The sequence below is a fragment of the Peromyscus maniculatus genome, chromosome 2, assembly GCF_049852395.1.
Source record: "Peromyscus maniculatus bairdii isolate BWxNUB_F1_BW_parent chromosome 2, HU_Pman_BW_mat_3.1, whole genome shotgun sequence".
Classification (NCBI taxonomy): Eukaryota; Metazoa; Chordata; class Mammalia; order Rodentia; family Cricetidae; genus Peromyscus; species Peromyscus maniculatus.
The window spans coordinates 159,946,026-159,971,020 of NC_134853.1; the positions used below are offsets into that span (position 1 = coordinate 159,946,026).

Genomic DNA, 24,995 nt, shown 5'->3' on the forward strand with positions numbered 1-24,995 from the left:
CACCACAGGGCACAGAATCCAGCTCTGACTCCCCCTGAGGAAGCCTAGGCTTTGTCAGAGTCTTCACGTCCATTCTGCTCCTCCTTGATAAAGAAGAGGAGAGAGCTGAAGATCATCGTTTGAGGAAAACCTGCAGCAAAGCAGATGTCCTCAGCCCTGGGGCCGAGGTGAGCAGAACCCAGACAGTGGGAGACATAAGCAAACCACAGAAGCTGTGTGTTGTGTGTGTATGTGAACAGTATTGTGGCAAGACCAGTGCATGGAGAGCAATCTTGCCCTGAAATGCAGGAAGTGTGGAGCAGATCAAAGCAAGGAGAAAAGGGCACAAGAAACAGGGGAAAAGAGGATGAAAAGATGAACAGCAGGAAAGAAGGAAAAGAAGATGCTTCCTGAAGTGCGGCGCCTCCAGACAGGTTGGTCTTACCTGTCAGGGAAAGGTTCCCCGAACCCCCTTCCCACCAAGCATTCAGCTCTCAGGGTGTCTGCACTGGCCCAGTATTGGAGCGCCCTCTGGACAACCCCCCTCTGCACCCGCTCTAGCTGTACACCTCCCAGCTGTAAGTGCCAAACGTACACCAGAGTTCCCACGCAATTCAGAGTGTAAAATAGCACAGTTACAATCTTTCAATGATTAAAAAATTAATTTTATGTATTGAATTTTATGTGTGTGCCTGCTGCCTGGGGAGGCCAGAAGACAGCATCAGATGTCCTGGAACTGGAGATACAGGCTGTTGTGAGGCACCACACAGATGCTGGGAACTGACCCAGGTCCTCTGCAAGAGCAGCAAGTGTTCTTAACCACTGAGCCATCTTTCTACCTCCATATTTAAAAATCTTTAACATGGAGTACAAGATGGAATAATAAATACCACTGAGTAAAATTTAAAATATTAGGCTGGGTGTGGTAGATGGATCTCTGTAAGTTCTAGGCCAGCCTGGCCTACACAGCAAGTTCTAGGCCAGGCAGGGCTATATGATGATCCTGTCTCAAAATAAAATTTAAAAATAAATAAAAACATGCCAGGTATGGTAATACACACCTTTAATTCCAGCACTCAGGAGACAGAGGAAGGTGGATTCCTGTGAGTTCAAGGATAGCCTGGTCTATGTAGCAAGTTCCAGGACACAGCTAGAGGTATATAATAGAGAGGTATATAATAGAGACTGTCTCAAAACACCAAAAAAAAAAAAAAAAGACAGCACTCATGGCTCACGTGGCACCTTCCTCTGAACATGGTTTTAGGGTCTAACAGAATAAGACATGGTCCGAATATAAAGAACACTGTTTGCTGAGGTAACCCTCCTGGGGGGGGGGGGGTGACGGGACACATTATCAGCCTAGAAGCAAGTAGCACTTAGTACCCAATACTGTTTGCAGGCCCTGCCTGAACCACACTCACCACCTGGCTTCAATCAGGCCTGACTTCCACTCAGCCAAAGTTGCCAAGGAGCCCACAGCTGCCAGACTCATAGATTCTGACTCCTCAATCCCTCAGCCTTCCAGCAGCAGCAACTGCCCAGTTTCTTCCTGAAGAGTTGTTTCTTGGCCCATACACCACTCCCCAGATCCTGTCTCTGACCCCCGGGGCTCCTTGTCATCCTCCTGACCTTTGGAGGCTGGAAGCCCCACAATTCAGACACCTCTTCTACATCCATTATGGTGTTGGTTTCTTTTATTAATTTATTGCTTGTTTGTTTCAAGACCAGTCTCAGTATGTAGCCCTGGCTGTCCTGGACCTCACTCTGTAGACCAGGTTGGCCTCGAATTCAGGGAGATCCACCTGGGATTAAAGGCCTGTGTCACTATGTCTGGCCTTTCTTTCTTTCTATGTTTACTTATCTTACACATTCGGAGGTTGGAGGTTCTCGCCTCCTACCATGTGGGTCCTGGGGATCAAACTCAATTTGCAAGGCTTAGCAGAAAGTGCCTCAACCTCCCCCACCCCCAAACATTTAATTGGCCCTGGGTTGGTTTCTTTTTGAGATAAGGCCTTGCCTGATAACGATTACTCATGGTAATCCTCTGCCTCAGCCTCCCAAGTGCTGGGAGACATTACCACCACATTACAGACATGTACCACCACACCTGGCTCTTCGGTCTATACTTTGAGTAGGTCCACAGCTTTACAAACACTGCTATATACTTAGGAGTCAAATGGACTTATGACTGTGGGTCCACCCAAGCCTGCTTCATCTGCCATCACAGCCACACAGGCTTGTAGCAGCTCAGGCTTCTTCAACAGCTCAGAGTTGGTCCTGCTTTCAAAATACATGCTAAACTTTCTTCACAATGGCAGTCCCAATCACCAACATCCCCTGGTTCTTGCCCATTCCACTTGGATTCCCCACAGCAGCCAGAGTGACTTAAAACCGACCAAGGTTTCTTACTATGAGACAATCCCATCTAATGACTGTGTCCACCAAACCTGGCTCCCAGGGCCTCCAATCTCTGGGCCATCTTCCCTACCCATTTAGCCACCGCACTGGCCCCCACTGCTCCGCAGAGCCGGCCCCCAGGCCCACACACTCACTGTCCCTCCTGGAACGCCCTGGTAGGTTTGCACAGCCATTCCTGCACTGAAGTCTCATCTTTTACTCTGTTCTGGTATTTTTGATTTTGGTTTTGATTTTCTGAGACAAGGTCTTTCTACACAGCCTTGGCTGGAACTCACTATGTAGACCAGGCTGGCCTCAAACTTAAGAGACCCACCTGCCCCTGGAACTTCAAGCACTCCTTCTACCTCAGGCTCCCCAAACTGGAGTTATAGGTGTAGAAAGAACCATCATGCCAGTTCTGTTACCTTTGGCCTCTCTAACCCAGGTTTATAAAATGCATTCTGTCCAGTCTTTAATACTTCCTATGCTCCTAAATTCATTTGCCTTCCTCTGTGAGCACATAAGAAACCTGCCGGACATCTCACCCATCAGAGTTTTGAGAGCACATGCTTCATGCACCACACTTGGCTCAGGAGCCTAAAACAATGCCCCACACACCAATTTGTTAACAGTCCTAATGGCGCAATTTTAGATCTGTCCCAATTTTACAGATGGAAAAGAACCAATTCTGAGAGGTTATGTCACAACGACATTCCAGTATGGACTGGAGCCAGGATTTCAACTGGGTTTGTCAATGTCCAAGGAGGTGATTACACACATTCAAACTGGAGCTAAGGTTGGCTGGGGGTGCAGCTCAGAGGCAGAATACGGACTATGCATAAGCGAGACTCTGTTCCATACCCTCCACTGTGTGTGTGGACTTGTGTGTTTCTATTCTTTGGTGGGAGAGCAGGATCTGCAGTCTCTAACATGGTACCTTGTCTGGTCACCATCTCCAATCCCTGCCACAACCACTGGGTGTAATAGCCTCCTCAATCAGCGCGTCCTCCAGTGGTGACTTAAAGGACACACAGTCAACCAGCTTTTGCATCCAGGCAAGCTGGGTTCGAATGAGCCCAGGTTTTCCAAGAAGGACAGAATGACTTCATGGTCAGCCAGGCAAGCTACAAAAGGAAACAGTCCTTCAGCAGAAACCAGGCCCCGTAATTTAAAGGGACCCCAGCAGAGAGGGCCTCAGACACTGAAAATTGCAGTCCAGACACAATGGAATGTTTGGCTTTGGACACTTCATCAGCGTGGGAGGGAATCCATGCAGGGCAAATACAAGAGGGCAAAGTCTATAGCACTCCACTTTGTGATGGGCTTTTTAAATTGTTTCACCAGTGTGGTTTTCACACAGCACTGAGGAACATGACTTGTACAGAAGAAACAGCACACTAGTCCTCAGAGACCGCAAGCAAGAGACCCCTAGGGCTGTCCTAACCTGTGAGCCCTCAGGCTGTGCTGCCAAGGGCTGGAGGGCAGTGACTAACACCCACACAGAGCACAGCTCTCACCCCAGCCTTCACTCTCCAGCTTCGGGTCAAATCCATCAATTAAGTTTTACAAATGAGACCGAAGCTGAGAGCGGCAGGAAGCTAGCTGCCCCAGAATCAGACCTGGCATGAAACCCCCAGGAAAAGCGACGATTGTGACCATACACAGAAGAAACAATGGGCAACCCATTCTTCCTAATGAAGACACCTTGCCACCCCCTCCCAAAGAAACTCCCAAGTGGGCTGGCTTGGAGGGCTAATCAAGTTACTATGACACCACCTCCAATTTTATTTGGACACCCAAGGGTGTTCTCTTTTCAAAGTCTAGTTTGAATCAATCAGTGGCACTCAGCAGGTAGAAGAGAACACAAAGAGGGGACTCCAGGAGAGGAAAGCAACCAGGACCCAAGTGAGGGCACTCAAGCCCAATAATCCTAAGCAAAAAATATTTATATCTATTCTCTTTTTCACCTGGCCAAGTGTAAAAAAAAGTTATTTCAAGCCAGATGAAGGAAGGGAGGCAGAGGCAGGGGGATGGGATCACAAGTTCAAGGCCCACCTGGGCTACAAAGTGAGAAGATAAAGGAGGGAATGTTTTGTTTAAGATTTCCACCAGCCAGCACCTGGCTGTTCTGGGTGTTAAAACAGGCTTTGCAGCGCTCAACTCAAGCTTCTGAGGCGGGAATGTCTTAGCTCACCCGTGTTACAGAAGCAGGTCAAGCCCAGGTGAGAGCAAGAACTTCAAAGGAACCACCAACAAAGCTCCTAGCGCACTTTATTAGTTAATTGCCGGTGACAAGCTAATGTAAACAACTCACAAGACTCTGGAGCACAGGGGCTGGACCTGCCCCGTGATCTCCCCTTTGAGCAGGGGTAGATGGGAGGTCAGTGATAATGAACATGAAGGTGTGGTGAGAGCTCACTTTACTGTCTCACAAGCCCTTCCAGAACGGGTCTGCAGGAGCTGAGTGCGACTGTCTGTCTGTCCCCCAGTGAGCCGTGCAGACAGGCAACAGAGGAACTGACAGCTGGAGGGTCACCAAGGTTTTGTGTACTGGCTGGTTTTAGGTCACAAGCTAGAGTCATCAGAGAGGAGGAGGGAGCCTCACCTGAGAAAATGCCTCCATAATATCCAGCTGTAAGGCAATTTCTTACTTAGTGATTGATGGGGGAGGGCCCAGCCCGTTGTGGGTGATGTCATCCCTGGGCTGGTAGTCTTGGGTTCTATAAGAAAGCAGGCTGACAAAAAAAAAAAAAAAAAAAAAAATCGGGCAGTGGTGGCACATGCCTTTAACCCCAGCACTCAGGAGGCAGATCTGAGTTCAAGGCTAGCCTGGTCTACAGTGCGAGTTCCAGGAAAGCCAGGACTCTGTTACACAGAGAAACCCTGTCTCAACCCTCCCACCCCCACCCCGGCGCCAAAAAAAAAAAAGGCAGGCTAAGCAAACCATGGGGAGCAAGCCAATAAGCAGAACTTCTCCATGGCCTCTGCATCAACTCCTGCTTCCAGGCTCCTGCTTGAGTCCCTGGCTTCCTTTGGCGATGAATTGTGATGTGGAAGTGTACGCTGAATAAACCCTTCTCCAACTTGCTTTTTGGTCATGGTGCTTCTTTGAAGCAACAGAAACCCTAACTAGGACACCGTGTAAGGCATGAAGGCCAAATCACAAGCTGGTTCATAAAGAGTGATAATCGTAGCTGGGCGGGGGTGATGCATGCCTTTAATCCTTGAGAGGCAGGCAGATCTCTGAGTTCGAGGCCAGACTGGTCTACGGAGTGAATTCCAGGGCAGCCAGAGTTACACAGAGAAACCATGTCTTAAAAAAACCAAAAACGGGGGGAAAAAAGGAGCGCCAATCCTGACCTTCCCACACTCCTATACAACTCATCCAAGCACCAAGGTTTCTACTGTCTACATTTCCTATTCTTCTAGAACAGAATGACTTACTTCCTGTGTACAGAGGGGATGTCTCAGCACCAGGGACAAGATAATATATATGCAAACCACTGATGGGATTTTTTCCTAATTCCTGTGGTGTTTGTTTTTTTAATCTTAATGTTTGGCTCAACATCCTGAAAGAAAAAGATGTTAGGAAGCTATGTGTCAGAGTCTAAGAGAGTTAAAACTATTCATGTATTGAACTCTCTGTAGTTAGTTAACACTGCTTCTGATGGCATGCCAGGCAGTCCTCTTCCCGAGCTATAGAATCAGCTACCACTGCATTACTAAAAACAACACAACAGCAGAGGACTTCGGCTATAAACTCAGTGGTACTTATGCCTACACTAGACACAAGGCTCCAAATTCAATCCCTAGTACTACAAAAATAAATAATAATTTTTTTTTAAAGTCTGTACTTTGACCAGGCAGTGGTGATGCACACCTGTGAGAGGTAGGCCAATCTCTGTGAGTTCAAGGCCAGTCTGGTATACAGAGTGAGTTCCTGGACAGCCAGGGCTATGCAGGGAAATGCTGTCCCGAAAAACAAAACAAAAACATTCCGTACTTTGGCCACAGGCAGGTAAAGTATTTAAATGCAGCCTCCTTCTAGAAAACCAACAAGTCAGTCTCTGTCTTCACAGGAGAAATAAACAATCTGTTACTGTTATGTCAGTGAGGAAAACATTAAGAAAACAAACTGCTTTGTGGAGGCCAGCTATCTGACCCAGGGGGAACTGATGATCACTAAGGGTGGCCAATGTCCTCTAGAGGAGAGGACTTGAAGAGGGCTGGCCCCAAGAACTTGTCTGGGTCACTACATCTCCACAATAGCAACTTTCTCTTGCAGGATTTCACCAACAACTTTGGAGAGACACAATTCTCTCCTGAAGAAGGAAGGGCAAGGCCCACAGTCCACTGCAACCATGGCAGCTCCCTCGAGTGCCCAGAGCACGCTGAGAACAGGCCCCTCATGCAGCTCCGGTGAAAAGGGCTGGGAGCCACTTTTGAAAAGCTCATTATCCTTCTTTCTCTGGCCAGGAAAGCAGATCTCTTTCCAGAGTTCAGGGACAGCCACCTCACAGTCATCACGCCTAAATTGGCCAAAAGCTCTGCAGAAAACCCTATGAGAACACTGAAGGTCCCAGGACTCAGACTTCCTGAAAAGATGAGAAACTGCTGAGAAGCCTTCAGGCTTGGCAGATCTCGGTGTCCCCTTTACCATAAAGATGGACAGAAGGAAATCGGTACCACAGAGCCCCAAACTAACTCATCTGTTGTTCTGTGCCCGCTACACAGTCAACTGTGCCCAACAACACATTCAAAAACGACAACAGCCACACCTTGCAGAATGTGCCACTCTCCTAAAGAAAAGGTCAAGATTTAATTTCTTAAATGTAAATCCAATATATCTTGCCTCTGCTAAAGGAAGGGGCAGGAAGAAGGGTAGGGAAGCAGTTATTTAAAACTTTCCACTGCTTTAAGAACAAAGTTCCAGCTCCCAGAAGTAAGTTCAAAGTGCCCCTGCAAGCCTCTCTGGCTCCATCTTTTTCCACTGAGCACTGCCAACCTTAGTGCCTCCAGCCAGAGGGAAATACTTGTAGTGTTCCCAGCTCTCCCCGCACCACCTCATCCATGTATGCACTGGCCACACTACCACCTGGCCAGTGACCAGACAGCACAGCTCCGTTCAGCTCAACCTTCAAATCTTTTATTCTTCCCTTTTTTCCTGAGACAGTCTCCCTGTGGTACTCAGGCTGGCCTCAAATTCATGAAGTCAGCTTCCTGAGCCTTGGGATTGCAGGTGTGCACCATATTCTTGGCTCTTGGTCTTTCAAAGCTCATGGCAGCATAAGGTCCTACACAAGACCTTCCCTGGTACCAGTCACAGCACCCCATTTGCACTTCTGTTCCTCTGGCATTGCTGTTCCTCTCACTTTCACAGGACAGGGCCCAGTGTCTGACACACAACTGCTATGTTTATGGACACTTTCTTACAGGCTTTCACACCACCAAGCACCACTGATGGGGCAATGGATGACTGGCTCACTCAGGTGTAAAGTAAACACAACTCTGAATTCTCAATCCGGAAGACAGTTACTAGTTATCCTTTAACTTGCACAAGACATTTTCTTGGGCTTGGAAATGAGCTCAGCAATAGAGCCCTTGCTAGCACACATGATGTCCTGGGTTCCATTCTTGGTACAGCTAATTAAAAAGGGGGTTGGGAGAGCCTGATGTGGAAGCACACATCTATAATCCTAGAGGCTAGAGGTTCTTGAGTTTAAGGGTTCCATAAAGACCCTGCTTTTTAAAAAACAAGCTTGTACAAGCTTGTACAGTGATAAAGGTGCTTGATACCCTGTAGTACGAATCTTCAAGGGTCTTAATAAAAGCCAGACATTGGGGTAAACGCTGAAAGATCAGAGAAACAGAACAAGCCACAGCCAACCTCAGCTCACCAATTCCTCAGCTGATCTTGTTTCCTCAAACTGGAAGCCTCTGTGTCCTCATCTGAATGGATCTCAGCTGAACTGCTGCTAGAAGCCTAAAAGACTCTAGTTCCTGGTTTTCACGCCTTATATACCTTTCTGCTTCCTGCCATCACTTCCTGGAATTAAAGGTGTGTGTCACCATGCCTGGCCATTTCCAGTGTGGCTTTGAACTCACAGAGATCTGGATGGATCGCTGTCTCCAGAATGTTTGTGCCACCATTTTCTGGCCTCTATGTCTATTTAGTGGCTATTCTGTTCTCTGACCCCAGATAAGTTTATTAGGGTGCACAATATACTGGGGGACACAATATCACCACAATATCCTGAGTTCAACCCTGGGAACCCACACGGTGGAAGGTGAACCAACTCTTCCAAGTTGTTTTCTGACCTCCACATGTGAGTTTCCCCTCTCACCCTCCACAATAAACAAATGTGAAAAAAAAGATATTTTCTTCCCATTAGTTGCTTAATTTGGGGAAGAAAAAAAAAAAGGAAACTTTAGGGGTATAGGAAAATGAGAAAATTATAAGCAATCTAACTTCATCTGTCATCTACCTTTTTCTAGTTGAGGTGGCTCATCACCAACAAGATTAGTTAGGCCATACTTTATGTATTCCTTTTGTCTAAACAACTGGTGTATATAAACTAGCTTCAAACTATCAGAAAGGAGGCTGGGCATGATGATGCATGCCTTTAATTCCAGCAGAGGCAGGTGGATCTCTGTGAGTTTGAGGCTAGCCTGGTCTACAGAGTGAGTTTCAGGACAGCCAGAGCTACACAGAGAAACCCTGTCTTGAAAAACAATTGCTGATCTAGTTTCTGGAGCAGGAAGATGTCTTCCAATTACAAACCCCTCTCATTGTTATTTGAGATTTACTGAAGATGAAGGACACCATTCAAAATTTGAAGCAGGGGTGAAGGTTTACCACAGGGGTAGTGCCTGTGCTTAACATAGGAACGGCCCTGGGAATAATCCTCAGGGCACTCCCTATCAATAAGGTCTGAATCAACAGTAACTCAGTTCTACATTTCACCTCTCCCACCAGGCACATTTTTAAAGAAGCATTTCTTTGATGAAAGGTATGTTACAATCTGAATTGTCTTTAGATTGTGGCTGTAACCTCTCTGAAAGGAACATCCAAAGGAGCAATTGTACAGAAGGGAAGCATCCACAGATGAGCAGCAGCCTATTTACAAACTACCCGAGGTGATTCAAGTTGGCCCTTTCATCAGTGGAACAACCATACTATACTGGGTATGCTAAAGACACTCAAGAAAGGAAAAAAAATGACTTCAGATCCTGACACAGCGGAAAGAAATTCTAGCATGATCCAATGCTGCAGTGTTGGAGGGCAGCGATCCCAAGGATAACAGTGCCTCTGGATCCATGGAGTCTGGACACTCAATTTTACAATCAGCCAACTCCCATTTGCTAATCTCTCTGCTTCTACCCAAGTTTTGTTCTGCTTGCTTGTTTTTGGCTTTTTCTTTTTTTGAGGCTGGGCATATTCAAAACTCATTACCAGTAGGGAAACCAGGCAATCTGCAACTAAGAATTTCTACACCAGCAACTGCCTGCATTTGAAAAACATAGAGAAGTCAACTGGATGCAGTGATGTGAACATGCTTCACTCCCCCACCACCCTTCTCCTTCAAAGGTACCCATTTAAAGGAATCAAATTCATGACAGACTTTAGAGGCCAGGTGTGGTAGCCCATGCCTATAATCCCAGCAATTGGAAGGCTGAGTCAGGAGTATTCCTTTGCAGCCAGCAACATTTGCAAACAAACAAAAAAAATCTTCAAATAAAACCTGAGGCCAGGCACTTGGGAGGCAGAGGCAGGTGGATCTGTAAGAGTTTAAGGATAACCAGATCTACACAGTGAATTCCAGGCCAGCCAGAGCTACACATTGAAACCTTATGTGGTGGTTTGAATGAGAATAGTACCAGAGACTATGTAAGTTTCAATGCTTGGCCCTCAGTATGTGGAGCTGTTTGAGAAGGACTAGGAGGTATGGCCTTTGAGCCAGTGTCGTCTTCTCTGCCTGCTGCCTAAGGATCAGGATGTTAAGCTCTTAGCTCCAGCACCATGCCTGCCTGCCATCACGCCTCCTGACATGATAGCCATGAACTAATACTAATACCCTCTGAAACTTTAAGTAAGACACTGTGTCTCAAAAACAAAGCAAACATTAAAAATGAAGCCCAATGGTTGGAGAGACGCTTCAGGGGTTAAGAAGTACCTGCTGCTCTTGCAGAAGACTGGAGTTTCATCCCCAGCACTCCCATCAAGTGGCTCACAATGGCCAGGGGATCCTATGACATCCTGATGCACCTACACATTCATGAGCACAGGCATGCACACTCTCGCTTTCTCAACTAAAAACAAGTCTTAAAAAGAAGGCTGCGAGTGGCACACACTTGATCCCAGCACTCCCCTCAGAAAGCCAAAGCAGGGCAGGCAGATCTGTGAGTCAGACCAGCCTGGTCTACACAGTCAATTCCAGGCCACCCGGACTACACAGTGAGACCCTGTCTAAAAAACAAACAAACAAACAAACAAAGCGCCCAGAGGTTAGGGGAGCAAGGGAGCAACTTAGAGTCTATGCTTGGTATATATGGAGCCTGGGGATATGATCAACAACAAGGAAAAATAAAAAGAAACAAATAATGCCCAACTCAAGTCTTTTCAAGGTAAGAAGGTGGCAAAATGGTAGCAAAGGAAGTCCCTTTTGAAATCAGTCTTTGAGTCAAATCCCCAAACCTCAATATCCTGTCTATAAAAGCAGAGCCAACTTCCAAGCAGCTTGATTCAAAACTGAATTAAATAACAGATACATATAATCATGCAACACGCCTTTAATCCCAGCACTTGGGAGGCCAAAGCAGGTGGATCTCTGAGTTCCAAGCTAGTAAATAAATGAATAAATGTGATTAGAAACAAACAAGGCTTTTCTTTTTCTTGTGATTTTTATGCAGGGGTGACATGAGGGTGTCTGGATGAGTCACTCCTCCCAGGGGCAGTCCATAAATGCCTCTACCGGAAATTGTGCATTTTCTGGCAGAAGTCACTGTTGTGCACACTTCCTAACACACAGCACACACTCGAAAATATTTGTGGAATGAATAAACACCCAAATGACACCTGTTGCTCTCTATAAAAATCTGTAACTCGCTGGGTTTGATGGCGCATGCCTTTAATTCCAGCACCCGGGAGGCAGAAGCAGGCAGATCCTTGTGAATTCAAGGAAAGCTTGGTCTACACGGTGAGTTCCAGGACAGCCAAGGCTACTTAGAGAGACCTTGTCTGAAAAAACCAAAACCAAAACAATCAAAGAACCTTTAACTTGCTTTCTTGATTCAAGCTGGAAGGTATCTTAAAACTACTAACGATCTCTGAACCAAGCACTTCTTCCAATGCTCGATTATGTTAAGTGGGAAAACATCACCAATCTTTCGAGAAATGCTGAACCAGCGGAAAAAAACTTCGAAGCCAAGTTTCAACATTCCTGTGAAGATACACCCACTGCTGCACGGATCCTAAGCGCCAGGGGCAGACAGACCTAGCTCCTCTTCTACCCTGGTGTCCCCACACATAAGCTTTTGAGATGGATGTCACCGAAGCCCAGCTCGGCACAAGCGCAGACACATGGTCACCAGAGAGACATTTCCGTCTCCAGGAGGATTACTGTCGAACCTCAAACTCTGAAATTACCACACTAATCACGAACCTAGTAGGAGAGTTCCTACTTGGGATACTTTTTTTTTCCCCCTGTAACTTTTGGAGGCAAGCAAAAACTCCCAAATCATTCCGATCGGTAATCTCCCCTTCTCCTCGCAGGCATGGAGCTATCTCACAAATCACACCCTTCCTCCCTTCCCTCCACTCAGACGAACGTACTCAAGAGATCCTCCCCACTGCACAGATCTTTGGGTGGGTCTCGGGAAAGGGCGGATGCTTGCTGAGTTTAGGGGGGCTCTGCTGAGATCCCCAGGAAACCCAACGGCCTCGGGGCTCTCGGAGTAAAACTGAGAGGAAAAAGAAAAAAAAAAAAAAAAAAAAAAACCAGGTTCGCCCACCGAGGCGGAAGGCGCAGAGCGGCGGGGATTTCGGCTCAGCGCCGAGTGGTCCCAGAGGACACATGGTTGCTTGCTCCCTGCTGTCTGGGGGCCTCCTCCCGCTCGTCCTCCGAGCCAGGCAAGCCGCCCGAGCCCCTCCTTCACCAGACAGAGCACATGAACTTTAAAAATGGTCCCTGCGGCACGGGGACCAGAGACAGTAGCCCGGGGTAGAGGGTGGGGTGCCCTGAACGACGCGCACATCGCGGAGCGGAGAGGCACCCGGCAAAGGTGGAGGGAGAAATGGAACACGGTCCCTTTAAGAGGCCTTCACGGCGCTCCGGGACCGGGGGCCTCTCTTCTGCCTCCGGCCCGGTGTGGGAGACCCTTCCTTGGGGAAAACTATCCCCAGACCCGCTCCCCGGAGGCTTCCCTCACGCCAGGTCCGCCCGGCCTGCCACGGGGCAGCAGCTCCTCCTTACCCCGCTGTCTGCCGCCTCCTCCCAGCTCTCAGCGACCTCCTCATCTTCCATCTTACTCGCCGCTTTCCCTCCTCCCCCCAACCCCTCCCCGCGCCTGCGCCTTGAAGCGCGCCTCGGTCGCGGGCGGAAGCACGCAGGGCTTTCCTCAATGGACCACGCCCCCTCACCCAGCCCGGAAGAGGCTCCCGGCCAGGCCCTGAGGGAACCTTGGTCCGCCATCATGGAAGCGGGCAGCGAAGTGAGAGAACGTCCATCTTTCTTGAGGTCAGCACTTGAGCTCGTTTACCGGAGGAGAGTTCAAAGTGAAGTTACCTCCTTGAGTTCGAGAACTGTGTACTTTGGGACCCTCTTCTCTAAGATCAGGCAATTATTGAAAAAACATTTTTCCTCCAAAATTTGCATCACAAAGAAGAAAAAAGTGACCCTAAGTTTTTCTTTTTTCTTTTTTTTTTTTTTTGGTTTTTTTCGAGACAGGGTTTCTCTGTGTAGCTTTGCGCCTTCCCTGGAGCTCACTTGGTAGCCCAGGCTGGCCTCGAACTCACAGAGATCCGCCTGGCTCTGCCTCCCGAGTGCTGGGATTAAAGGCGTGCGCCACCAACGCCCGGCTGACCCTAAGTTTTTCTAAGCTACAGGTTATGTGTTTTTTTCTACAACATTCTGAAAGCATTGCAGTACTTCAACAAAGGATCTAAAATATCCCTTATACATAAAAGATGGTATTAGCTGGGCAGGGGTGGTGCACTTTAATCCTAGCACTCGGAAGGCAGACGCCAGCCTGGTCTACTGATCGAGTTCCAGGACAGCCAGAACCATGCAGAGAAACCCTGTCTTGAAAAACCAAAATAAACATACAAATAAATAAAACATTGTATTGTTTCTATTTGGTAGGGTGAAATGTTTACAATATTTTTTCCTCATAAAACAGTGTTAGAGGGCTGGAGAGATGTCTCAGCAGTTAACAGCACTGACTGCTCTCCCAGAGGACTCAGGCTCAATGGCCAGCACCCACAGGGCAGCTCACAACTGTCTATAATTCCAAGGTCTGACACCCTCATACAGACATACATGCAAGCAAAACACCAATGCACATAAAATAAAAATAATTATTTAAAAAACAAAACAGCCGGCAGCAGTGGCGACAGGCCTTTAATCCCAGCACTCAGGAAGCAGAGTCAGGCAGATCTCTGTGAGTTTGAGGCCAGCCTGGTCTACAGAGGGAGATCCAGGACAGGCACCAAAACTACACAGAGAAACCCTGTCTCAAAAACAAAACAAAACAAAACAAAAAAAACCACCAGTATTCTAGGAGCTGTACTCAACAGTGGCTGCTCTTGCAGGGGACCCAGGGTCAGCTTACAACCATCTGTAACTCCAGTTCTAGGGGACCCGATGCCCTCTTCTGGCCATGTGGGCACCAAGTATGCATGTGGTACACAGTGGTGAAATGTTTAGTTAGGCTCTCTAAGGACCATGGCGAACCCTCAACTGAGGTTGATCAAGACAGACCGGCATGGTGAAGCGATTGATTAAAGGAAAAGGAAAAAGCAGCAAGAAGAAAGGATGGAAAAAATGACAGCTGAAGACAATTATGCCATTTAGAAGCAGGCCTGCAGAAGAGTCCAGGATGATGACCCCAGAGTGCCAGCTTGGATTAGAGGTAGCATGTACCAATCTCCAGCCAATGTCAGAAAGTGGAAAAGACTTGGAAGAAGCTAGAGTATAGAGAAGCATGTGGAGTACTGTTCAGTGACGTTAGAAACCTGACATTTTTCTGCACGGGGTGTTCGTTTGTTTGTTTTGTTTATTTGTTTGTTTTGCATTAAGTCCTGTGCTCTATTCTATAATTCATTATTTTTCGATATTTTCTGTGTGTTTCGTAACATGAAAACATGGTTCTTTTCATGCAGCTGCATATATTTTTCTTTGCATAATTTAATGTGTCAGATAAATGAGTTTATCTAAAAAATAATATGTTAGTTAGACCAGGCCTTTAACCACACTACTCAGGAGGTAGAAGCAGGCAGATGTCTGTGAATGCCAGGTCAGTCTGGAGAACATGTTTCCAAAAAAGTTCAACAGGCAGTGATGGTGCATACCTCTAAATTCCAACACTCAGAAAGCAGAGGCAGGCAAATCTCTGTGAGTTCGAGGCCAGGCTGGTCTACAGAGTGAGTTCCAGGACAGCCAGAGCTGTTACACAGAGAACCCCTGTCTCAAAAAAACAAAACAAAAAGTTTGTAATATTGCATCTAAACTCAGACAAACAGATTTCCCAGCTACTGAAGTTGTTCTGGGCCTTTAATAACAGATAAATATATTAAACTATATGTTAAACATTATTGGGCTTCTTTTAGATAATGAAAAAAACTTTATATGGATGTTTTGCTGGGCATACCTGGTACATACAGATCAGTTGGAGGCCAGATCCCCTGGAACTGGAGTTAATGGATCCTTGTGAGCTGCTATGTGGGTGTCAAGAACTGAACCCAGGTCTTCTACAAGAGCAGCAAGTACTCTTCAATATCGAGTCAGCTCTCCAGCCCCAGAGCTGGTGGAGCACTCGCTTAGCATACACATGCACAAATGCTCTTAGTTCTATCTATATCATCCCACACAAAGGACTGCTTATGCCGGGCAGTGGTGGCACACATCTTTAATCCCAACACTTGGTAGGCAGAGGCTGGCGGATCTCTGTGAGTTTAAGGCCAGCTTGGTCTACAAATCCAGTTCTAGGACAGCCAGAACAGTTATACAGAGAAAACCTGTTTTGAAAACCAAATCCAAAAAACAAACAAACAAACAAAAAGAACAAAAAACTGTGTTTGCTCCTGAATAGTGTTCCTGTATTATTTTTCTTCAGTATATAAGTGGATTCTTCTCTAGCATTCTGCTTCTTCCTATTCCCATGGGGTCTTCATTCATCATGGTATCTCTTTCCTTGTTCTCCCACTCTGTTCCTGATCCAGCTAGGACCTCCTGCTCCCCTAAGCTCTCTTTCCCCCACCCTTGCCCTTCATTACCCCACCCCCAGTTTGCTCATGTAGATCTCATCCATTTCTCTGTCTGCGAGTGATCCCTCTGTCTTTTTTAGGGTCCTCTTTACTAGGTAGCCTCCATGGAGTTGTGAGTTGCAGTATGGTTATCCTTTGCTTTACATCTAGTATCCACTTATGAGTGAGTACATACCATGTTTGTCTTTCTGAGTCTGGGTTACCTCACTCAGGATGATATTTTCTAGTTCCATCCATTTGCCTGCAAACCTCATGCTGTCATTGTTTTTCTCTGCTGAGTAGTACTCCATTGTGTATATGTACCACATTTTATTTATCCATTCTTCAGTTGAAGGACATCTAGGTTGTTTCCAGGTTCTGGCTATTACGAATAGTGTTGCTATGAACATAGTTGAGCATGTGTCCTAGTGGTATGATGGAGCATTTCTTGGGTAGAGAGGTCACCAGAAATCCACAAAGATACCTCCACTATAGACTACTGGCAATGGTCGAGAGAGTACCTGAGCTGACCTACTCTGGTGATCTGATGGCCGAACACCCTAACTCTCATGATAGAACTCTCATCAGTGACTGATGGAAGCAGATGCAGAGATCCACGGCCAAGCCCCAGGTGGAGCTCCAGGAGTCCAATCAGCGAGAAAGAGGAGGGATTGTATGAGCAAGAGATTATGAGACCATGATTGAAAAAAGCACAGGGACAAATAGCCAAACTAGTGGAAACACATGAACTGTGAAACAATAGCTGAGGAGTCCCCATGGAACTGAACCAGACCCTCTGGATAAGTGAGACAATTGATTAGCTTGAACTGTTTAGGAGGCCCCCAGGTAGTGGCACCAGGGCCTGTCCTTGGTGCATGAGCTGGCTTTTTGGAATTTAGGGCCTATGCTGAGACACTTTGCTCAGCTTTGGTGTAGGGAGGAGGGGACCTGCCTCAACTGAATCTACCAGGCTGGGCTGACACCCCAGGGGAGATCTTGCCCCAGAGGAGGTGGGAATGGGGGGTGGATTGGAGGAGAAGACTGGGGGGTGGGAGGAGGGAGGACAGGGGATCTGTGGCTGATATGTAAAATTAAATTAATTATAAAATAAAAATATTTTTAAAAAATGAGTGGATTCCTACCAGGGCTGAAGCAGTGGCTCAGTGATTAGGAGAACTGGCTGCTCTTCTGAGGACCCAGGTCTGATTCCCAGCTCCCACATGGCAACTCACAACTGTATGTAAGTCCAGTTCCAGGGGATCTGACACCCTCACACAGACATACATGCAAGCAAAACATTATGCACATGAAATACAATTTTTTTAATTGAGCTCCTACCACCACCTGGAATTATATGTTATGAAACTTATATAAAGTTTCTGTGCCTCAGTTTCCCTAAGTATAAAAAAGTAGAAGCAATCATAACTACTTCAAAGCTATATCAAGTTACTATGCCGAGGGCTGAGGACATAACTCAGTGCTAGAGCACTTACCTAATACGCATGACGCCTAGGTTGGTTGGTTGGTTGGTTTGGTTTTTTTGAGACATGGTTTCTCTTTGTAGCTCTGGCTGCCCTAGAATTCAATCTGTAGACCAGGCTGACCTTGAACTCAAAGAGATCTACCTGTCTCTGACTCCCAAGTGTTGGGAACGAAGCCTAGGTTTAACACCACACCTTATTATACTGAAGAGTCCCAACCAGCATCTGGCTCACTGTAAAAATTCTAAAGGTTGCTGGATGGTGGTGGCACATGCCTTTAATCCCAGCACTTGGGAGGCAGAGCCAGGCAGATCTCTATGAGTTTGAGGCCAGCCTGGTTTACAGAGCAAGATCCAGGACAGGCACCAAAACTACACAGAGAAACCCTGTCTCAAAAGTACAAACAAAAACAAACAAACAAACAAAAAAATCTAAAGGTTATGACTAGGGGGCAGGAGGGGTACCTTGCTAGTCTGAGGAAGATTGACAATTCTCATCTCTCTAATCCTTTCCCCAAACACAGAAGGCAAGGAGCAAACACCATGTGTTTTCATTTCAGGGACGTGCTCCTTGCAGTTTGCTTTATTAAAAACATGTTCCACAGGGCAGCATTTGGCTGCCATCACCAAGTCAACTGACTTGGAATGTATTTTTCCCCCTCATATTTTTATGGTGCCACTAATATTAATAGAGTAACAGCTTCCTGTTGTGTCACTTTACAGTTTGTATAGTTTGTATTATCCCCCTCCCCCAGCTGAGGACCGAACCCAGGATCTTGCACTTGCTAGGCAAGAGCTCTACCACTGAGCTAAATCCCCAACCCCCGTAGTTTGTATTCTTAGTGATTATAATTGCAACCAAGTTGGCAAAATGTTACTAGTTTTCCTCTCCTAGTCGAGTGACCTGTTTACTAATTTCCTGATTTCATAACTTCCTGTATTGCTATCTTCAGGTCTGTCCTCACTCCATGCTCTTACCTAGAACCTCCTGCTCTACTCCTCCACCTGGATCCTGAAGACTTCCGTGATGTTTCTGATTCCAGTCCTGTCTCCTCCCCACCCCCGCACCCCCGGCCCCCATTCCTAGGGGTTCACTATGTATCCCTAACTGTGCTGGAACTGAGATCCACCCGCTTCTGCCTCCTGAGTGCTGAGATTAAATGTGTGTACCACCATGCCCAGCCCTGATTCCAGTTGGTGGAGTCAGGTTTCCTGTCACTGACAAACAGATGTCCCACAAGAACTTCAAACTCTGTTGGAAACTAAAAGAATTTGGCTATCTCACCATCTTCAAGAATAAAGGATGTCGTCCTGCCCATCTCCGGGGACTGTATTTATTTGTGATAGTTTTCTGTGAATCTGGTGTGTGTGTGTGTGTGTGTGTGTGTTTGTGTGCCTTTTTCACATGTGTACATGTGTGTGGAGGCCAGAGATTGCATAACAGGTGTCTTCCTTGATCACTCCACACATTATATATTGAGTCAGGGTGTCTCACTTGAACCCTGAGCTGGAGGATTCAGCTAGTTGAGGATGCTCTGTCTCCAATTCATGCTTGCTCAGGCATTACAGACATGCAATTTATTACTGTCATTTATATGGTGCTGGGGATCTGAACTCCAGTCTTCACACTTACACAGCAAGTGAATTACCAGGTGAGCCATCTCTTGAACATGTGGATTCTTTTTTTTTTTTTTTATTGAATTCTCCTGTAGTGGTATTTGCTCCATCCATGACCTTGGGCTATAGGGCCCGAAGGAGGCTGTTGCACGTGATCTCTCTCTCTCTCTCTCTCTCTCTCTCTCTCTCTCTCTCTCTCTCTCTCTCTCTCTCTCTCTCTTTTCAAGACAGGGTTTCTCTGTAGTTTTGCGCCTTTCTTGGAACTCCCTCTGTGGTCCAGGCTGGCCTCGAACTTACAGAGATCCACCTGGCTCTGCCTCCTGAGTGCTGGGATTAAAGGCGTGCCCACCACCGCCCCGCGCACGTGACCTCTTAAAAGGAGAGGGAGAAGGGTCATATGCCCCTTCTCCTTGCTCCTGCCTGCAAGGTGTATTTGCTCCTGGTCAGATCAGAGGATGACTTCAGCTGTCTACTCTGTTCTGTATTAGTGAGTATATTTCATCAATCTACCTTAATAAATTTCCCTAATACTTCTTAAACAGACTCTCATGGATTCATTGCTTTATTCTCCTGTGTCTTGAAAACAGCAAAGTAAAGGGAACTAAAAAGGCCTTGAGGTGGAACAGAGTCTCGGTTATTTTTGGCCTTGTAGTTACAGAGTGCTGCCAGCAGAGGGGAACCGTTTCTTACAATTCCTCTGTGGTAGACAGCCTTAAAAGCAGGACAGTCTTTAGCCATGGTTTTCAAGAGGACCAGAAAGATCTAAATCTTGGGAATCATTTGAGGATGTTTCAAAGATAAGAATTTTTGTTCCACTAAGTGGGCAATCAAGAGGCCAGCCCTAACTAATCATAGCAGCCCCTTGAGACCTTGGGCAAGTCCTTTCTTCGCTTGCTCTGTTTGCTTCTCTGCAAGATGAGGGCATGGGACAGAAAACTCCACAGTTGAGACCAAGGGGAGCGGGGGCAGTTTCAATTTCCAAGGGGAAGCCCCAAAAGTTGAGATCGTGGGTGGCAAGATTCCTGTATTGGCAGAGCCCCTACGGCATGTGCTTCTGTTTCTTGTGAAATGTGCTTAGCTATGGTTCACACTTGGCTTGTATGTTAGGAAATCTCCTTCAAACCTGGTATGGGACTTGCAAGCACAAAGCCTGCAGTGAAATGGCCACTGACACAAGCTGAGGGTAAGTATGCAGTTAAACACGTGGTGGGCATGTGAGCAGTGTTCAAAAACAGAAAAACATAAATGCTGGGCTGTATGTAGTTTCTTTTCTTTTCTTTTTCCCTTTAAGAAAAAAAAAATTGAGCAGTGGTGGTAATCTCAGAACTCCAGAGGCAGAGGCAGGTAGATCTTTGTGAGTTCAAGGCCAGCCTGGTCTACAAAGTGAGTTCCAGGACAGCCAACGTTATACAGGGAAACCTTGTCTCGGAAAAAAAAAAAAAAAAAAAAAAAACCAAAGAACCAAAAATAAATAAGTAAAATAAAAAGAAAGGAAGGGGGAAAAAAAAGTTAGTTTGAGAGGGGTGCACTGGTGCATGCCTTTGATTCCAGCACTATGGAGGCAAAGGAAGGGAGATATTTGTGAGTTTGAGGCCAGCCTAATTTACATAGCAAGTTCCAGAAAAGCCAGCGTTACATAGAGCCTGTTTCAACAAAACAAAAATGCAACTATACCTGCTTAGTCTTCAACTCCATCAAAGGCCCCAGAAGATATATTATTTAAGTAAACAAAAAGTGCATTGCAAACAATGACCAAAAACTCTAGAAATGAGAGAGACATCTGATGGCCCGGACAGTCACCCAAAGTTCCTCTGCAACATTGGTGCATCCATCTTCAGTCTGTAGGTCCATAGTATCTGGCAGAGTTTTCAATGAAGCAGGAAATTTGAAAGACTGTTCTGCTTATATTGGCAAAATTTGTCAGTTGTTTTCTTCTGTGTCCTGCAGAATGTCTGGCAGTTTCTTCTGTGAAGCAGGAACCTTGAAGGACCATCCTGCCTTGTTTTAGCAAAGTTCAGCAGTCATTTCCCTGTGGGTCCTGCATGTCCAGTTTATACAACATACTGTCAATCAGTCCAGGCAAGAGCAGTTTCTTGCCTAAATGGCTAGTCTTGCCACATTGAAAGCAAACTCCATAAGGAGTTTCTTCAATGCCCATCATCTCTGAAGTAAATTGGTTCTGCTAGGAGCAGATGTGTCTCATTGTCATGAAAAGCCCTAAGGTAGCAAAACATTTTAAATGCCATATTCTGTAGGTCTTTGAAGGGTTTGAAGACCATTTATCTATCTAAAATATATCTCTATATGATCTGGAAAGCATACCTAACATACCTACAAATTTGACTATTATAAATGACTAACCACTAACCTATGTTTCCTGATTATCCTATATAGCTTATAATAATAGCTTTCAAAAATTAGAACTTTACCTTATACTTTAAATGAACTGCATAGGTATAGTACCTTAAAAAAGAACAAAAACATATATACAATATGCTGTAACAAAAATAACCTTAAATTTTTATCAATATACAAAAATCTCCCAAATCAGAACAGAAACATAATACAGTGTGTTGCAACAAAAATTACCTTAAATTTGTGTCAATATACAAAAGTCTTTACAATACAAAATATTTGAGATTAATAGTTGTCCCTTAGTTTGTAGCAGATTCAGTAATCTACCCTATTATTTAAAGTAGCTTCAATAATCTACTCTTCTATATTATCATTCTTATATCCCCCCTTTCTTCTTTTTTTCCAAAGAGATCCCTGACTGTAATATCATTTGTATAATTTCCTCCCTTGCCAATACCAGTAATAATTAATAAAGCTCCCATAAATGACAACAATCATCCACAACCCACCAAATAACCAAAAACCACCCACACCCCCCAACTCTTGGGAATGTAGGCATAGTTTTCTTTAGACTACTTCCTGTTGTCTGTGGACAAAGCATCTGTAAGGGAAAACCAAGTCCTGGGAAGACAAGCAGTAATCTTTGTTGATAGATATCACCGGTCAAGATTCAGGAGGTCTCCTTTGATCACACCTGATCCATATTCCTGAAGGAATCCACAACCTCTCATCTGTGGGAACAAAACTCTAAAGCATTTTTTATTTCCATTTGACAAATACATTTTTTTACTCTTTTTTAAAGTTAAGGCATTTTTAAAGTGTCTAGATTGGTTCAATTTAGCAGTTCAGTTCACAATTCTATGTTTCTTAGCACCTGTTGTTTGCTTATCAGCATTCAAAAAAATTCAACATCAACACAATAACATACAGGATCCAGGCTCCCTTTGTATTTCCATCTCTACATGGCTTATTCTTTTATATTGCTTTACTTCTCTCTTTAAAGACTTTTTTAAACTATTTCTTTTTATGACTGTCTATACTCATATTATTTCTTTCTTAAACCTACCCACGTTGTAAAACACACTGGAACCTGTTTACAGGTCTTTTTCCATCTGGATTTCTTTTTTTTTTTCTTCAAGAATTCATTTATTTTTATGTGCATTGGTGTTTTACCTGTGTGTAGGTGCCAGATCCCCTGGAACTGGAGTTACAGACAGTTGTGAGCTGCCATGTGGGTGCTGGGAATTGAATCCTGATCCACTAGAAGAGCAGCCAGTGCTCTTAACTGCTGAGCCATATCTCCAGCCCCCCATCTGGACTTCTTTTACTGCATATCTTTCAGCCCTTTTTTGACCATGTAAGCAAACATTTAAACTGCTAACCTACACCTGGATCCTCCTCCAGCAGCTCTTGGCTGGCTCTGACCACTTCTGGGCTAGTGAAAGCGAAGCCTAAAGCTTGTGACCTGGTTGGAGGTGCTTGAACTACAGTCAACCTTCCTAGAGCTCTAAAATGTCGATGCTTGTGCTGTGGCAGACATTTTTACTTAGGTTTTTTTTTTTTTTTTCCCCTACGTCACATACTAGCTGCTCAAGGGTTCACTGACAGAAACTGTCTGGCAGAAACTCTTAAAGGAGCCATTTTTTTGTTGCTGTTATTTTGTCATCATCCCCTACTTTCCCCCAGAGCTGAGGACTGAACCCAGGGCCTTGTGCTTGTTAGGCAAGCACTCTACCACTAAGCTAAATCCCCAACCCCTATTTTTTTTTTAAGCTTTCTCAGGTACTATGGAAATTTGAGCACCATGTTGGTACACCAAAATGTAGTTTTGTTTGTTTTTGCTCTTTGGGCTCTTTGGGGGCCCACCACCCAGTTCCCAAATAAATTACACACAGAGGCTTATACTTAACTACAATTGATTGCTCTTAGCTTGGCTTGTTTCTTGCCAGCTTTCCTTATCTTAAAATTAGCCCATCTACTTTTTGCCTCTGGGTTTTTCCTGTTCTCTCACTTCAGTAAATCTTACACTTACTCTGTGGCTTGCTGTGTAGCAGGGTGGTTGGTCCCTGGAATCCTCCTCCTTCTCTGGCACTTTCTTCTTCTTCTTCTTCTTCTTCTCCTCCTCCTCCTCCTCCTCCTCCTTCTTCTTCTCCTTCTTCCAGATTTCTTCTTCTATATATTTTCCCTGCCTGCCAGCCCCATCCTTTCTCTGCCTTGCTATTGACCATTCAGTTCTTTATTAGACCATCAGGTGTTTTGGACAGGCACAGTAACACAGCTTCACAGAGTTAAACAAATGCAACATAAACAAAAGTAACAGACTTTAAAATATTACCCAACAAAACTCAGGTTGCTAGTGCCTTCATCAGGGGAGTCATTTCCTGGCTCCTAGGCTTGGAGTTACTCTTAACCTTTTTTAGATTTTGTTTTCATTTATAATTTGTTGTGTGTGTGTGTGTGTACATGTACATGCCACGTGTGTGGGTACCCTAGAGGCCAAATACTTCATCAGATTCTCTGGAGCTGGAATTATAGACCACTGTGAGCTGCCCGAAGGTGCTGGCAACTGGACTAGGGTCTTCTAGAAGAGTGGCAAGTGTTCCTAACTTCTGAGCCATCTCCAGCCCACCTTGAAATTTAGAATATGTTTGTTTGTTTGTTTTTTTCCAGAGCTGAGGACTGAACCCAGGGCCTTGTGCTTGCTAGGCAAACACTCTACCACTGAGCTAACTCTCCAACCCCGAGATTTAGAACATGTTTAAAATTTAGACTACAAGTGGTGATGGTGGGGTCACAACTGCTTGTAATTCCAGTTCCAGGGGATCTGACACCTTCTTCTGGCCTCCAAGGACATCTACACATGTGACGCATATAATACACTCAGGCAGACATAGTATTTATTTGTGTGTGTGCAGGCTCACAAGTGCCATTGTTCAAGAATGAAGGTCAGAGGGTAACCTGTGGGAGCTGGAGTTGATTTTCTCCTTCTATCATGTGGGTTCTGGTGTCCAAGCTTGGGACAAGCACCCTTACCTGTTGAGCCATTTTGCAGGCCAAGACTTACATCTTTTTTGGAGACAGGGTCTCATTATGAAGATCATGTTGGTCTTAAACACAGAAATCTATCTACCTCTGCCCCCTGAGTGCTGGGATTAGCAGTGAACTACCATCCCAGGCCAGTGGAATTTCTTAAACCAGTTTCTGACACACTGTACGCCAGGAGGGTTTGTAATACTCGTTTGAGGAACATAAGTGTTTTGGAGACAGAGGCTCCTCAAACTAGTTTCAAACTCCTGGAATCAAGTAATTTTTGCCCAGGGCTGGAGAGATGGTTCAGTGATTAGGAGCACTGCCTGATCTTCCAGAGGTCCTGAGTTCAACTCCCAACAACCACATGGTGGCACACAACCATCTATAGTGGGATCTGATGCCCTCTTCTGGCATAAAGTTGTACATGCAGACAAAGCACCCATATATAAAATAAATAACAAAATCTTTTTTTTTAAAGGTAATTTTTGCCCTTAAGCCTTCGGCATAGCTGGGACTTAAAAGAGTGTCACCTTGTGGTACTTGGCTTCTGATCCTGTCTTATGTCCCAAGAGCTAGTAGCCTAGGAGGTCTACTTTATCCCAGGGCAATTTGCTTGATGCTTCAGGATGCTGCAGTTGCGCAAGAGGTGAAGCCCTTGAGTTCTCTGCATCTGGC

General features: G+C 45.5%; 2 protein-coding genes across 5 annotated transcripts in view; both read right to left on the reverse strand.

Annotated features, from left to right (window-relative positions):
- The window catches only part of Necap2 (NECAP endocytosis associated 2), a 73,971-nt gene extending 61,062 nt beyond the window's left edge, over positions 1 to 12,909 (reverse strand). Inside the window, exon 1 of the mRNA XM_076565581.1 lies at positions 12,849 to 12,909. Coding sequence (XP_076421696.1) covers positions 12,849 to 12,892 — 44 coding nt within the window. The 5' untranslated portion in view covers positions 12,893 to 12,909. The remainder of the gene's footprint in view (positions 1 to 12,848) is intronic.
- The window catches only part of Szrd1 (SUZ RNA binding domain containing 1), a 28,032-nt gene extending 15,089 nt beyond the window's left edge, over positions 1 to 12,943 (reverse strand). For 2 of the 4 annotated variants that reach the window (XM_006975504.4, XM_042272239.2), the window contains exon 1: positions 12,849 to 12,943. In XM_006975504.4, the coding sequence (XP_006975566.1) occupies positions 12,849 to 12,899 (51 nt within the window). In that variant the 5' untranslated portion in view covers positions 12,900 to 12,943. Of the gene's footprint in view, positions 1 to 4,981; positions 5,113 to 12,848 lie in introns of those variants that run through there. The other 2 variants (XM_076565583.1, XM_076565582.1) reach the window with 2 other exon arrangements.
- Between the last annotated feature and the right edge of the window lie 12,052 nt (positions 12,944 to 24,995).